This window comes from Asterias amurensis, chromosome 10, assembly GCF_032118995.1.
Source record: "Asterias amurensis chromosome 10, ASM3211899v1".
Taxonomy (NCBI): Eukaryota; Metazoa; Echinodermata; class Asteroidea; order Forcipulatida; family Asteriidae; genus Asterias; species Asterias amurensis.
Genome location: NC_092657.1, coordinates 11,805,555 through 11,820,069, shown reverse-complemented (window position 1 = coordinate 11,820,069; position 14,515 = coordinate 11,805,555). Strand labels below are relative to the sequence as shown.

General features: G+C 37.0%; 1 protein-coding gene across 1 annotated transcript in view; it reads left to right on the top strand.

Annotated features, from left to right (window-relative positions):
* Positions 1-14,515, top strand: part of LOC139942679 (uncharacterized) — a 164,233-nt gene that overhangs the window by 127,355 nt on the left and 22,363 nt on the right. The window contains exons 90-105 of the mRNA XM_071939494.1: positions 298-546; positions 1,006-1,134; positions 1,557-1,679; positions 5,285-5,404; positions 5,677-5,799; positions 6,384-6,518; positions 7,082-7,213; positions 7,796-7,927; positions 8,190-8,327; positions 8,467-8,715; positions 9,086-9,226; positions 10,315-10,440; positions 11,560-11,685; positions 12,013-12,131; positions 12,654-12,900; positions 14,053-14,166. Of these exons, the coding sequence (XP_071795595.1) occupies positions 298-546; positions 1,006-1,134; positions 1,557-1,679; positions 5,285-5,404; positions 5,677-5,799; positions 6,384-6,518; positions 7,082-7,213; positions 7,796-7,927; positions 8,190-8,327; positions 8,467-8,715; positions 9,086-9,226; positions 10,315-10,440; positions 11,560-11,685; positions 12,013-12,131; positions 12,654-12,900; positions 14,053-14,166 (2,403 nt within the window). The remainder of the gene's footprint in view (positions 1-297; positions 547-1,005; positions 1,135-1,556; positions 1,680-5,284; positions 5,405-5,676; positions 5,800-6,383; positions 6,519-7,081; positions 7,214-7,795; positions 7,928-8,189; positions 8,328-8,466; positions 8,716-9,085; positions 9,227-10,314; positions 10,441-11,559; positions 11,686-12,012; positions 12,132-12,653; positions 12,901-14,052; positions 14,167-14,515) is intronic.

Here is a 14,515-nt window from a genome sequence, read left to right as displayed (position 1 = left end):
ATATTGTGTGTACGTATCTACCAACCTGTACACAAGGCGCTTAGTCTATTGATTTTATTAAATTGATAGGTTTCTGAAGATATGAATTCTGAGACCCAATTATGTAGCACTTGGGGTTTACATGGTGCTATGGCGCATTCAGCAACTTATTTTTTTGTAAACCTTGCAGCTTGCTCTATATGAACGCAATTATAGACGATGTCCCATCGTTACTTTTTGTAATGTTTTTTTTTCACCTCACCATGCTGAGAGGAATTTTCTTATTTCAGCGATTCGTTTCTACTCTTGTTGTCGTAGATATGGATGAATGCATGAGGGGCCTTGACAATTGTCACCAAGAAGCATTGTGTGGCAACACCGTGGGTTTGTTTACCTGCAGCTGTAACGACGGATGGACCGGTAACGGTACCTGGTGTGAAAATGAGAATGAGTGTCTTCGCCTGGTGCAACCCTGTAGTTCAAGAGTCAGTACGTGTTCAGATACTGATGGTAGCTTTACGTGTACCTGCATTGAAGGTTTTCTCGGCAACGGATTCTCTTGTGTTGGTAAGTTTGACTGAGTTGCATGCTGATGAAACATTTCTAAGAAATAAAAAAAGTGTTTTATACTATCAACAGCTCTCCATTGCTTTTTACGTAAATTCTATAGTTGTTTTTTTTTTTTTTTAGTTTTACAGAGCTCTATACATTGTTCTTATGGACATTCTTTAGAAAAGTGGCCCAATTTTCTAAAGAAAGACACTGTATAGATTCTGTGTAGAAATTGTATAGAATTTGTATAGAAACTGTATAGAAATTTTATATAGATGTTCTATATATTTTTCTATAGAATTTTTTTAAGAAATTCTATAGTTGTTTTTTTAATAGATTTCTATAGAACTTTTTTCTAAGGGAACAAGTAAGTTTTTATGCTGACAATTATTTTGTAATTACCAATAGTGTCCAGTGACTTTAATATCCAATCCAAAGGATGACAATTTTTTTTTGAATTTGTTTTTCATATAGACAAGGATGAGTGTACTACAGGTGAAGCAACCTGCTTGGACGTTCTAGGCGTATGTGTTAACACACCCGGTTCCTACAGCTGTGAATGTATTAATGGTTATAGCGGGGATGGGCGTTCTTCTTGCGTTGGTAAGATTATAGTTATCTCTTCACTAGCACCACCTGGCATGTAGATACTGAGTAAAGGAACAGGCCTTGTCGAATTATTTGTCAATTTAGAAATAAATTGTTGCTGGTTGCTAGTACCAGGGGTTGATTTCACAAAGAGTTAAGACTAGCACAGGGATCTCACGGTGATAATTATGCACTGTATAAGAATGGTTTTATTATTATTATTAGTCTTCTTGAGTTAGGATGAGTCATCACTCATTGTAACTTGGGACGATACTTAAGTTTTTAATATCTCCTAGGACTATTCCTAAGTCCTAGTCCAACTCTTTGTGAAATCAACCCCTGAGTGACCTCATTTTGAACTTGCAGAGATGGCTGGAGTGATTTGACCTTTTTGCTTCACAGTGTTATTTTTGAAACATTTCCCACTTTTATTGCAGATGTTAATGAGTGCACCATCGGGACTGATGATTGCATCTCCAATGCAGTATGCATGAATACAGCAGGTGGATTTGATTGTGAGTGCCGGCCAGGATATACCGGCAGTGGATCAGTCTGTACAGGTAACTATTGATCCCCACAGTGTTAATGCGCAACCATAGAGTTATATATAAGAACTAGAGGGGCACTGGTGATGCTGTTGCACAAACGCGGCGGGACCGCAAGGGGACATGTGGGATATAGTGTTCGTGGGTTGAATATGAAGTACACGTTGGAGTTGTACGCTACGCGATGCTGTTTTGTCAACATACAAAATGGCCGCACAAACACAAGCTGTGCGATGCTGTTTTGTCAACTTAGAAAATAGCCGCATGCGCGCATGCCGGGTCGCGTACATGTACATGTATATAGGCCTGCGCCCTCTAGTTCTTGTATATAACCCAGTGGGCAAAATACGTTGAAATAACGTTGAAACAACGTCATACCCCGACGTTGAAGTAACGTTGAATAATAGTTGGATTTGCAAATTGTTTAACGTTGAAATGTCGACGTAGAAACAGCGTGGGAATATTAACGTTGTTTCAATGTCGGCATTTGTTTCTATGTTGAAACACTGTTGAATAATGGTTGGATTTGCAAATCGTTTTAACGTTGAAATGCCGACGTAAAAACAACGTTAAAATCACCATGTTGTTTCAACGTCAAGTTTAGACGCTTCAAATCGTTTCAAATCGTTACAACGTTGAAATGCCGACGTAGAAACAACGTTGCAATCACAATGTAGAAACAATGGCTCTTTAATTCCCTAGTTATTTTTTTATTTATTTCAGGTAGTTATCATTAGTGTTAGTTAATACTACTCTGTTATTTACATGTACTTTAATATTTATACTAACTAAATACATGACTACAACCTATCAAGGTACCATCTATACACACTGTATGTCTTGTATATATGTAGACCAAGATCCCTAAATTTTCTAGTCATGGTTTTACTCCGTTTTTAGCTAAAAACTGCTTAATTATTAATATGTTTAAATTACAAATTTTTTCTTGGACTTTTGTTGTTCGTATTTTTTACATTCGAATTAAACACAAAAGGACAGAAACTTTCCTCGGATAACTTAATTAATACACTTCTAGGCCACGTGACCCCTAATTTGCATATTATGTCAACGTTAAACCAACGTTGGATCAACAATAGCGTGATCGATTGGTATAACACTGAAGTTTTCGCATCTTGGTTTTGCAAACAAAACGTCAATGTCAACCATTTAACCTGTTTTACAATATTAACAAGCAAACTATTCTGTAACTATTTTTGTTAGCGAAGATTATGGCGAGATGGGGTTATGAAATGTAAAGCAACCCTTGATATATAATGGCGTCTGGTCATGGAAGGCTTAAAAAACAAACAAAAGTACTTTGAAGAGAATTCTTTCTTTTATACGGGAGGCCAGTGGAGACATTGGAAAGCAACACATCATGCTTTACCGCTATTGCTTTTGAATCCATTTACAGGAAAGCAGTGATTGTGACATGACCTCATCAGATAATACACATTTCGCCGGCCTTATCCCGAAATCTCTGCCAGCAAGTTGTCTATTAATTTTATTCAGAACACACAAATTGTGTCACATATGTTGGTGAGTGCACGAACCCTTCCCGCCGAGACATAAATTTTCCACAAAAGATGACACGTTGATGGCACAATGATTGTAAAATAAACATGGCAATTTCTTAAACTGCCTGTTGGAAGGATAAGCATTGATTTTAGTTAGTTATTATGCAATGCAATAACAACCTTTATCCAATTTGTGAAACTACCTGACTGATGACGGGTTGGACCAACGTTGATTTTAGGTTGTTATCATCACAACGCAAAAACAACCTTTATCGAACGTTGTATGTCAGAAACCTCATGTTGAAACAATTCGTTACCACACTGATGTTGGATCAACATTGATTTGAGGTTATTATTATCGTGAGGTAAAAACATCCAACGTTGCACATACATCAAAAATTATTACGTCGATACAACATTAGCAGACTGATATTGGATCAACATTAAATTGAGGTTATTATGGTGGCGCAAAAACAACCTTTATGCAACGATGTAAAACGTGAAAAACATAATGCTATTACAACATCGCAGACTGATATTGGATCAACATTGATTTTATCCAACATTGCAGGCCTACATACTTCAAAAACATTACATTGATACAACGTTGGCAGACTGATGTTGGATCAACGTTGATGTTGTGTTGTTATTATCCCAACACAAAAAACAACCTTTATCCAACGTTGTACTTATGACCAAAACATTACGTTGATACAACGTCAGCAGACTGATGTTGGATCAACGTCGATTTTTAGGTGGTTATTATCCCGACGCAAAAACAACCTTTATCCAACGTTGTTCTTCCGTCAAACAAATTACATTGATACAACGTTGGCAGACTAATGTTGGATCAACGTTGATTTTTGGTTGTTATTATCCCGACGCAAAAACTACCTTTATCCAACGTTGTTCTTCCGTCAAACAAATTACATTGATACAACGTTGGCAGACTAATGTTGGATCAACATTGATTTTTGGTTGTTATTATCCCAACGCAAAAACAACCTTTATCCAACGTTGTACATACTTCAAAAACATTACGTTGATACAACGTTGGCAGACTGATGTTGGATCAACGTCGATTTTTGGTTGTTATTATCCCGACGCAAAAACAACGTTTATCCATCGTTGTACTTACGACCAAAACATTGCGTTGATACAACGTTAGCAGACTGATGTTGGATCAACGTCGATTTTTGGTTGTTATTATCCCGACACAAAAACCACCTTTATCCAACCTTGTACTTACGTCAAACATTACATTGATACAACGTTGGCAGACTGATGTTATCAACACTGAATTTTGGTTGTTAATGTCGCGACCCAAAAACAACCTTTATCCAACGTTTATGCAACGTCAAAGAACAACCTAAAATCAACGTCGCAAATGTGACGTTGAAACAACGTTGATTTATGGTACTTCAACGTTGTGACGCCAAATCAACCAATATCCAACGTTGAAATAACGTTGTGTGCCCACTGGGAACTCTATGTGCGCAACACACTTACTCATGCCTATTCTGTACTATTTTGACTTAGAAATGGTGGACAGGCAAGAGGTCAATGCTGATACAATGAACCTTGAAACTTGATACCTGGAATATAATACCATAGCCATACCCACTTTATGCAAACTGGCTCTTGCAATTATGCATTTGTACTTTTAGTGTTTTTGTATGAAAGTTTAAGTTTTGGAACTTGTTTTGTTTTGCAAAGAGTCATATAATTATATAGTTTTAAAGAATTTGAAGAATTGTTGAGTTCTTTATATAACAAAATGAGTGATTGCAAGCTTTTGGACTGCAATGGTTAATACCCCTTGCCGTTAAAATTACAGGATTAACTGTGACTATTTGCAGTTGGGAATTGGATTGGGCTGGGAACTTAATTGGGGGAGGGTAATTTATGAAATGGTTTATGATTATGATTTTTGGAGTATGTGTGTTGATTTCTAATCACAAAAACAAAATAATAATAAAAATAAGAATTGTATCTTCTTCATAATTCAAAAATCTTGACCAGTAAAAACAGATGTTAACGGTATTTTTTTATCCCATATTTAATAAATAAAATTGGGGGTTTATTGTTGTCTTTTCCTAACAGATATCGATGAGTGCATGTTGGGGGTTCATGACTGTCCACAAGATTGCAAAAACCTGGATGGAACCTACATGTGCTTATGTGGTGAAGGATTCAGGGAACAAGAGGATGGAACGTGTACAGGTAATTGTATTTTTACCATCAGTCACATATGTCTGACTCATCTAAGCCTGTTTGCTCTATTTGTACAGTTTTATATACCACCAGGGGAGCTCTTATGGGGTGGCCCTTCCTTGCCTCTTCCAAAATGAGATTGACAAAAATGCATCGTTTGACACATCAAAAGATCCCCCAAAGTCCTTCTTTTTTCCCTCTTCTCAACCCCCCCCCCCCCCCCCAATCTTTAAATACTGAAATAAATAAATAAAATTTGTGTAAATTATGTGTGTTTACAGCAACCACGCCATGCAGCGGAAAGACTTGTATGGACAGTACATGCTACACTGCAGCATCTTCTCTAGAACTCTGTCGCTGTGATATTGGTTTTCACAACCCAGATGGTGGCGACACTTGCTTGGGTAAAAATTTGAATCTGTCATCAGTGTCGTCTTCTAATTTATTTATAAATTAATTAATTTAAAAATGTTATTGTAAATTTACTTATGATCGGACTTTTATTTGAATTATTACTGCCTGTTGTTTACTTCAGATATATAATATGCTCTCTATATACTACTTTTCTTGGGTTGAGGATCTGGGCCCAATTTCATGGAGCTGCTAAGCACAAAAAGTTGCTTAGCATGAAATTTTTGCCTTGTTACAAACAGGATTACCAACCAAATTTCCACATGATTTTCAGGATAAATAAACAACAGCTGAATAACAGTACCAAGCAATATCCAACAAATGGAAATTTGGTTGGTAATCCTGTTTTTATCAAGGAAGAAATTTCATGCTAAGCAAATTTTTGTGCTTAGCAGCTCTATGAAATTGGGCCCTGATTCTAACAGTCATTATAATGTATTACCCCAGGGGTTATCAAAAGGTAGAAATGTCATAATTTCAAAAGATTTTCTTCAGCAATGACTTATGCAGTCAGTTTCCTTTGTGGTTAGGCAACATTTGAAATTGAATAACCATTGATTATATATATCGGTTACAGAAACCAACGAGTGTGAAAGTGTTGACAATCCTCATTTATGCAGTGCTAACGCGACCTGCACTAATACTGTGGGTAGTTATAATTGTACCTGCTCCCTCGGCTACGCCCTCGACAGCGATCAACGCACCTGCTCAGGTAGGTTTGTAGATAAAACCTGTCTTGAAAATTTGTTTCAAGATTTATTAAGGTCAGATGGTCACTGTCATAAGATAGACTAGAGATTCACTATTCAATAGTGTCCTGAAAACAGAATGAACAACACGTTCTCCAAGTCCACAGGACAAATACGCTGTTAAGTTCTAGAAATTTAATCACATGCACATTAACATCTGCATCCTTCACAAATATGAAGCCGGACAGCAAAGCTGATGTTTATAACAGCGTCTTCAGAAACTTTTCCATCATCGATGCATGAACCAGGGGCCGATGTCACAAAGCAATTAAATTCATCGCAAGACAGATTTTCAGTATCACCATAGTGATTTGCATTGTGACATCACACTTTACTAAGCAACTACGATTGATTTGCAGTTACGATCAATCTTAGACTTTTGTGAAATCGGCCCCAGAACTTGTTGGATAGAGAAATTATTTCTGCTGACTTCCAAGTTTGAGTACAATATTTGTATTTGTGTCCTTTTGGTTGGTAACCACTTTGCAACAGCTAATAATTTTATTTAATTTATTTGTATTGGTAGATGTGAACGAATGCCTTACGGAAGACCATGATTGTGATGAGATGAGTACAGTTTGTGTCAATGCTGAACCATTTTTCACGTGTGACTGTAAGGATGGATACCAACGTTCAACACTGTCTGGACTATGTGATGGTGAGTAAAGCCCAGTTCATACTTCCTGCGATTGCGAATGCGATGCAAATTTGACGTTAATTTGACGTCACAACTCTGTTTTCGCTGCGATATTCGCAAGAGAGTTGAGAACAATTCAAACCCTGCAAATTATTTGTTGCGTAATTGGGAGAATCACATTAGGCTTTTTAATGAAAAAAAAAAAAAGAAAAATTGCAATGATTGAGAGAAGGCTATTGGCCCCGGCTTTGAGCTGCTTAAGCAGGAAATAACGCTCACAACTTTTCTGCAGAGGAAAAATGCGCAGTAAGTCTCGAGTGATACGTGAACTGTGGCAAAATACACGCATACTAAGCGTCCTACAGGGCCATTAAAGCGCCATGGTTTTTAGCAAGTGTGCACACACAGTATAGTACATTTTGGTGAGCCAGTCATCAGCAATGTTTTTCAGTACGCTGGGGTTGGTAATCTTGACACAGCAAATGGTACATGGCAGCACACCCGGTGCTCTCTATTTTCTATTATTTGAGTGTATATGCCAAAGAAGTATCAAAAGTTATTTTTGTAATAAGTACTTGTTTTTTTGTTTTGTTTTCATGGTAGATATAAATGAGTGTTTGTTGGGGGACCCCTCTGATTTGACTTGCCACGTGGATGCTGATTGTATTAATACTAATGGCTCCTACACTTGCCAATGTAAGAGCGGATACATTGGAAATGGACTGGTGTGCTTTGGTAAAGTTTTATTTCTTCATTCCTTTTTTCAAGATTCAAATGAACTAAAGGTTATTTTACCCTCGCACTAAGTGTTAGCACCGTGTTCTCGGTACTTCCCCAAGTTCTGTGAAAGTCAATCACAGGCATTAGTAAGCTCTAAACTAAAATTTAAAATTATGTTTTTATCCTTTAAATAAATAATCATTCATAAGTAAATAAGTGAACTGCAGACTAACTTTGTTAGCGATTTCTGTTTTTTTTTATCTGTCTGTCTGTAAAGATATTGATGAGTGTCGATTGCCAGCAGCACATCCATTAATTGCCAACTGCTCCCATCAAGCTGTCTGCACCAATCTGGCTGGTTCCTTCCAGTGCAACTGCTCTGTGGGATTCGAAGGGAATGGAGTTACCTGCCAAGGTAAGGATCAAGACACTCTCTCATGCTCGAAGGCAGCGGATCTCTGTTGAGCTGACCTCAGTTGTCAGGTATATATTAACAATCAATGACAGGCAATCTATAACATGGTTAAATATTGTTGATACTATTCATTCATCAGACATAAAAGAGTGTGAAAGCGTAGACCCTGTCTGTGCCAGCAATAGCCTGTGCAGTGACACTGAAGGCAGCTACCTCTGCATGTGTAATAGTGGATACCGTGGTGATGGGTTTACCTCCTGCGTGAACATTGATGAGTGTCAAGAGAACCCAGACTTGTGTCACTCCCTAGCAACGTGCACAAACACCGAAGGAAGCTACGAATGTAATTGTGATCCCGGATACCAGGGGTCTGGCCTAGAATGTACAAGTGAGTTTAGTTCTCTTTTTTAAAACCAGTGCAACGAAGGACACAATTCGTTGCATTGTCCCTGTGGTACATTATCAGCACATGTTAAGAGATTTATTTTGCATGTTTTTTAAACAAGTTTTTGTCAAAGTGTATTGTTGAAATGTGTATTTTGCCTGGGTTTATTTAAGCTAACAATTGTATGCTTAAAGACACAGGACACTATTGGTAATTGTAAAGAGTCCCGGTCCCGACACTTTAACAAAGCTCTGTATTTGAATAAAAAAATGAGTGCTTTGAAACACCTTCAGGTTTGATAAAGCGCTAAACTGTGTATTATTGTTCTGGTTATTTATGTGTATTTTATTATTATGATTATTTTTTTGTTTAGATGAAAATGAATGTACAAGTGGGAATAATGATTGTGCAGTTGGCAGCTCACAGTGCACAGACAACGTAGGAAGTTATGTTTGTATGTGTAACAGCGGTTACGTATCCGCTGAGGGCCTCATCGAAGGACGACAGTGTGACGGTAACAATCTTATTTTTACCTTTAATATGTTTAAAGAAGCTGCGTGTTGAATAGGCCTGGGCGAATTATTCGAATATCCGGTTAATGGCGAATAGGTTTTCCTATCCGTAACCGCGAATGCCTTTTTTTTCTTAACCGGATATCCGCATAGGGCGCGAATACCTATTTACAAACCGGATAATTCTGTAATTACAACCGAGTAACCGGATATTCTTTAATATCCGAATATCCGCGGACGTCGGGCGACAACTGATATGAATGTTTTGTCTGAATTCTTATGAGACTTCTATTAAAAGACAGCATAAAACAGCATAAATTAAGTATTTAACTATGCTTACCTCCGTGAAGAGTTAAAACAATGACATTTCACACGTAATTTGTTCAAAGATTACAAAAGTTTTCCTTCACGTAGAGTCAATCACGATCAAAACAAAAAGCAAATCGCCATCTTTAAATTAGATCCGGTCATTTTTATGAATGAACCGAGTGACACTGTCTAAAACTAATATCAATCCGCCCATAAGATCTCATTCACAAACGAACAGCGCCCTCTAGCGGCTAAAAAAAAAATGATTTTTTTTTTTTTTATTTTTTTTTTAAATAGCGCCCTCTTGCGGCGAAAAAGCTATTCGAATATCCGGTTAATTTCGGATAGTTGGCCAGCGGTATCCGAATAACAAAATTTCACTATTCGCCCAGCACTAGTGTTGAATAGAACATATTATTAGAAACAAGATCTACCCTACCTACTGTACACGTAACCAAAACTGTCGGAGTAAAGAAGTACTTCCAATGAAGACAGAATTTACAAAATAAAACTGTATTTTTTCAGCTGTTTTTCCTGAAAATTTTGAGTGAAATAGACCATGCAATACCGTCACAACGCCACTTTAAAACAATGATGACGCTGTGCTTTTAGAAGAAAGGATGGGCCAATGAGTATCTGCTCTTGACTCCTGTCAAACTACTCAAATGCAGATGTCATGTGCAAATGGTCTGAAAAGCAACAAGATTTACCATGACTTGGCCTATATTGATGATTATCAAAAGTTGTGCAGTTTCAATTTTGTATTTGTTTTTTCTCTCAGATGTGAATGAGTGTGAAATGAACATGGATTCATGTGACACAGTAGTGTCCAGATGTGACAACATACCTGGTGGATATGACTGTTCATGTCTGAGCGGTTTTGAAATACAAAACACTGCATGTGTGGGTAAGAAAATGTTTTTAAATGTTTCAGTGCAATCACCTTTTTATATTGTATAATTATATTTTTATCGTTGGCAGGGGTCTGGTTTTACACATCTTTTGATGACAGTTTTATACTTTTGTTTTAGCCTTGACAGCCCCTGTACAACTTGCAACTATTGTGTATGTCTAAAGATTTAAAATAAATAAAATAAATAAGAACATAATTATGTCCTTCCTTAAAATCAATTATGTTTTTCAATTTGTTGGCGAATTCAAGTCAAAAGTAATTAGCATTAAAAAGGTGTGAAGGTGTGATTTCAGAAAAGTGTAATGTATAATTATTAACACCAATGACTGGTTCTCGTGAAAACTTACTGGTAACCGGAATCATGGCTTTGTACAACATTACTATTTCTTCATGTGACTAGAGGCATTGAATGGTGAGGTATCAATACAAATGTGTGTATCTATACTTGCCAGGTAGAGTTTGCTCTTAGAGAAGTGTCTTTTTATTATTCTACTACCGCGGAGTAGATTTATTGGATGTCAAATCCACTCCATGAGCCTCAGGTCTGAGGTAGGGTTCACACAGCCGGGGTCCACAGAGGTGAAAAGCAGTGCAAGATACATCACTTGCCAACCTGCTCCAAACTATGTTTATACCTTGTTGCACCGATGCGAGAACATTTGTTATACCTCAGTAACAAGTTGTGAAGTTTGATTGGTCGAGAACCAATTACATGATGTGATACAAAAATGCATGTACATTAGCATGATTGTTCCCACTGTTGGTCAATTGCCAGTGCTTTGTACAAAACAACCGCGGTTTCAAAGTAACAGTGAAGAATTGTTGCTAATTTTTAACAACTGTTTGTCTCCAATAAACTATGCATACTTCGTCGTTATAATGTTTGTAGATGACATCAGAACTTCCAGAAGAGGAATAATTATGTTACCAACTTATAAGAACAAAATTGTTGCACGCTGTGACTGGGGTCCATGGGCTTTGTACACCCTCAGGAGTAATTTGCAGATTGTGCGATTACCCCCTGTACAAAACAACATGAACCCCCGCCACAGGGTGCAACAATTGTATAATGATAAACTTTTATCTAAAAGGATTATTTTTTCTTTCCTGTAGACATTGATGAATGTCAGATCTCCAGCCAGTGTTCCAGCAAACCAGACTCAGTTTGTTTTAATTTACCAGGATCTCATGAGTGTACCTGCATGTTTAACTTCTATCAAGAAAGGAGCGTTTGTAAACGTAAGATCATCTTCCTTTATCAAATTTTTATTTCCTTTGAGTTTAAAAAATATTTACCTCATGTTTTTTATTGTTGTTAGCTGAAATACAAAGTACAGAGTTGTTAACTTTGCAATCAAACAACAAGTTATTTATTTTCTTTTATGTTTATAGAGTTCGTAACAGTAAATATTATTCAGAAAAATAGTTCTACCAAAGTCAAAGAAATACCCTTTGGAGAACCCATAATTTTGTTTTTCTTTCATTGCTGTTTAATATGAATATAAACAAAATCCTTTCATTAAATTAATAATTTTAGCCTTTTTTCTTTTCCGATTTTTATGACAGCCGGTGTATCCTACAACACTTCCGCAGTTTTTACACTTGTCAGTAGTGTCATGGTCCTCAATGAGGGATTTGATCTTCGTCGACATTTTGTGAAATATCGCACAGATTTGAAAAGAGACGTAAGTTTGTGAAACTTTGAAAAAAGTAAGGAGAAGTGCCCAGAAACACTTTTGCATTTTATTAAAACCTTTTGTCTGTGGCTATCTAACTGTATAACGCCCCTTAAGAAGCTGCCTGGTGATTGGTTAAGAGTGCATTATATTATGTACATTAGCTGGGATCCATGGGAGATCAGTGAGTTTTTCTTACTGAATGGATTTCCTAGGATAAACAATAAATAAATAAAATAAAATAAATAAATGATTACTTGAGCCCACAAGCTTGATGCACTATTAAAATACACCTACCTGTTGCAAAACCAGGCTACTATAGTAGCAACCAATGTACTATACCCATAACAATATACTACCAGTGGTAACCAATGTACTACACCCATAGCAACCAAGGTACTATACCAGAAGAATTTTACTGTATTCATTTCTATAGCAACCAATGTGCTTTACATTTAGTCTTTGAGAAAGACTCTGCTAGGGTCAAAATGTCAGGCCACTAACTTTATTTTTACAAATTTGTGTCCCCAGATTGAAGCAACCTTTAGAGAGTCTGCTATATCAACCGGTTTTGGAGATGTCCTCATCTATGATATTACCCCCATCCCAGGTTCAGACAGTACTGTCTTGGTGACGTTCGCTACAAACATGAAGAATGCTGCGACACCGGAGGCTACAATCGTCGCTTCTTTCCTTGATCTTCTTGATGGGAGCAACATGGATCAAGTACAGCTCAACCATAAAGTGATAAGAAACACCCTCATCATTGGAGCGCCACGTGAGTAGGAATTATGACTATTTCTGATAATGAGACATATTTCAATCCTTTCTCAAAACAGTTTATACTATCAACAGCTGCAAGCCTTCTCACCAAATATTTTTTTTTTCATATTTTATTTAAGTATATATATCAACCCAGACCCTACTTTTCTTTGAATGATTTATTTTGTATTCATAAATACCTCAGACAGTTTCCCTATTCCTATTGGTGGAGAGCGCGTCATTGGGGGGGAAAAAACTTTGTTTATGACCAGTAAAAAGTGTTGAAACATGGGCGTGACACGCGAGCTTGCACCTGTGCTTATAAGACAGTTTCTTCATTCCTATTAGTCGAGGGCAACGGCTGAAACAGTTGTGCCACATCACGCAATACGCGCGACGCGCACAGCATTCCCTTATAAGGAGTTGTTAACCCTAGGGCGGCGGAGGGCGTTACCATTTCATAGCTGGAGGGGTGTTGTGTTGAAAGAAATCATTGAACAATTATAATTTTTGCATTTATTTTACTTTTTGACCAAAAAGTGTTGATGTTTTTGACGGAAAAGGTATTTATGAATGGGAATCAAAGTGTGTTGAATCGGTTTTCAACTAGCCGAGGCCTGGTTCTTTATAATTTACCTTGACTTCGTCTCGGTAAAATTATCAAGAACCAGGCCTCGTTGGGATTAAACCACTAGTTGAAAACCTCTTCACCACACATTGATTCACTTATTAATATGTATATCCATACAACCTGCAAACATTTCATTTTAGCGTTGTTGAGATATCACAAAAACTCTGGAGCAATTATGCCACACTCAGGAATAATAATCCATATTTGGGATATACAGTCTAAACTATGAGTGCGTTTTGGCAACCCAAATGAACCCAGCCAATTCAACAAGTTAGTTACCATTTGGTCTGAACAGCCTCGCCACCGCGGTTCAACTGAACACGTGAAAACACTCAACCGATGACCAATGCTCAAACATGTTTCTGGGTATGGTCGCCAAAACGCACTCCATAGTCCTTCAAATTGAATAATTTCTTCAAAATGTTACACATTATCAAAATAGTAAGTTTTAAGTTTTGATATGGTCTTTAATTGTTGAAGTACATTTACCTATCTATGACCCTACCTTTAAAGAACCTTTTTACTTTGTATCTGCAGAGTGCGATTCCAGTCCGTGTGTGAACAGTGGCACCTGTGCAAGTGATAATACAGCCAGCGATGGGTACTCATGCAGCTGCCTAGCAGGGTTCACAGGACAAAACTGTGAATTGCGTGAGTATACATTACATAAGTCCATTAGACAGGTCATTTCATTGAATATAGACTGTAGTCTCACGCAATTCATCAATGAGAAAACAACTCAAACTCCAGACTCTATTTCACTATGAGTTTAAATCTTCTTATTGAATTTTATGTGTTCAAAGTTCTTGAAAATAAGAATACACTTTATACAATATATTTTTCTTTCATATAATGGCCAAATTTTACTTTCCCAACAAAATGATACAAATTTGTAAAGCCATTATACAAAACTACTAACAGTTTGAATAACTTTTAGAACGTTTACTCCCAATAATGAACTCCGTTTCTTACTTTTGAGTTTGCCCTTAATGCAATAATC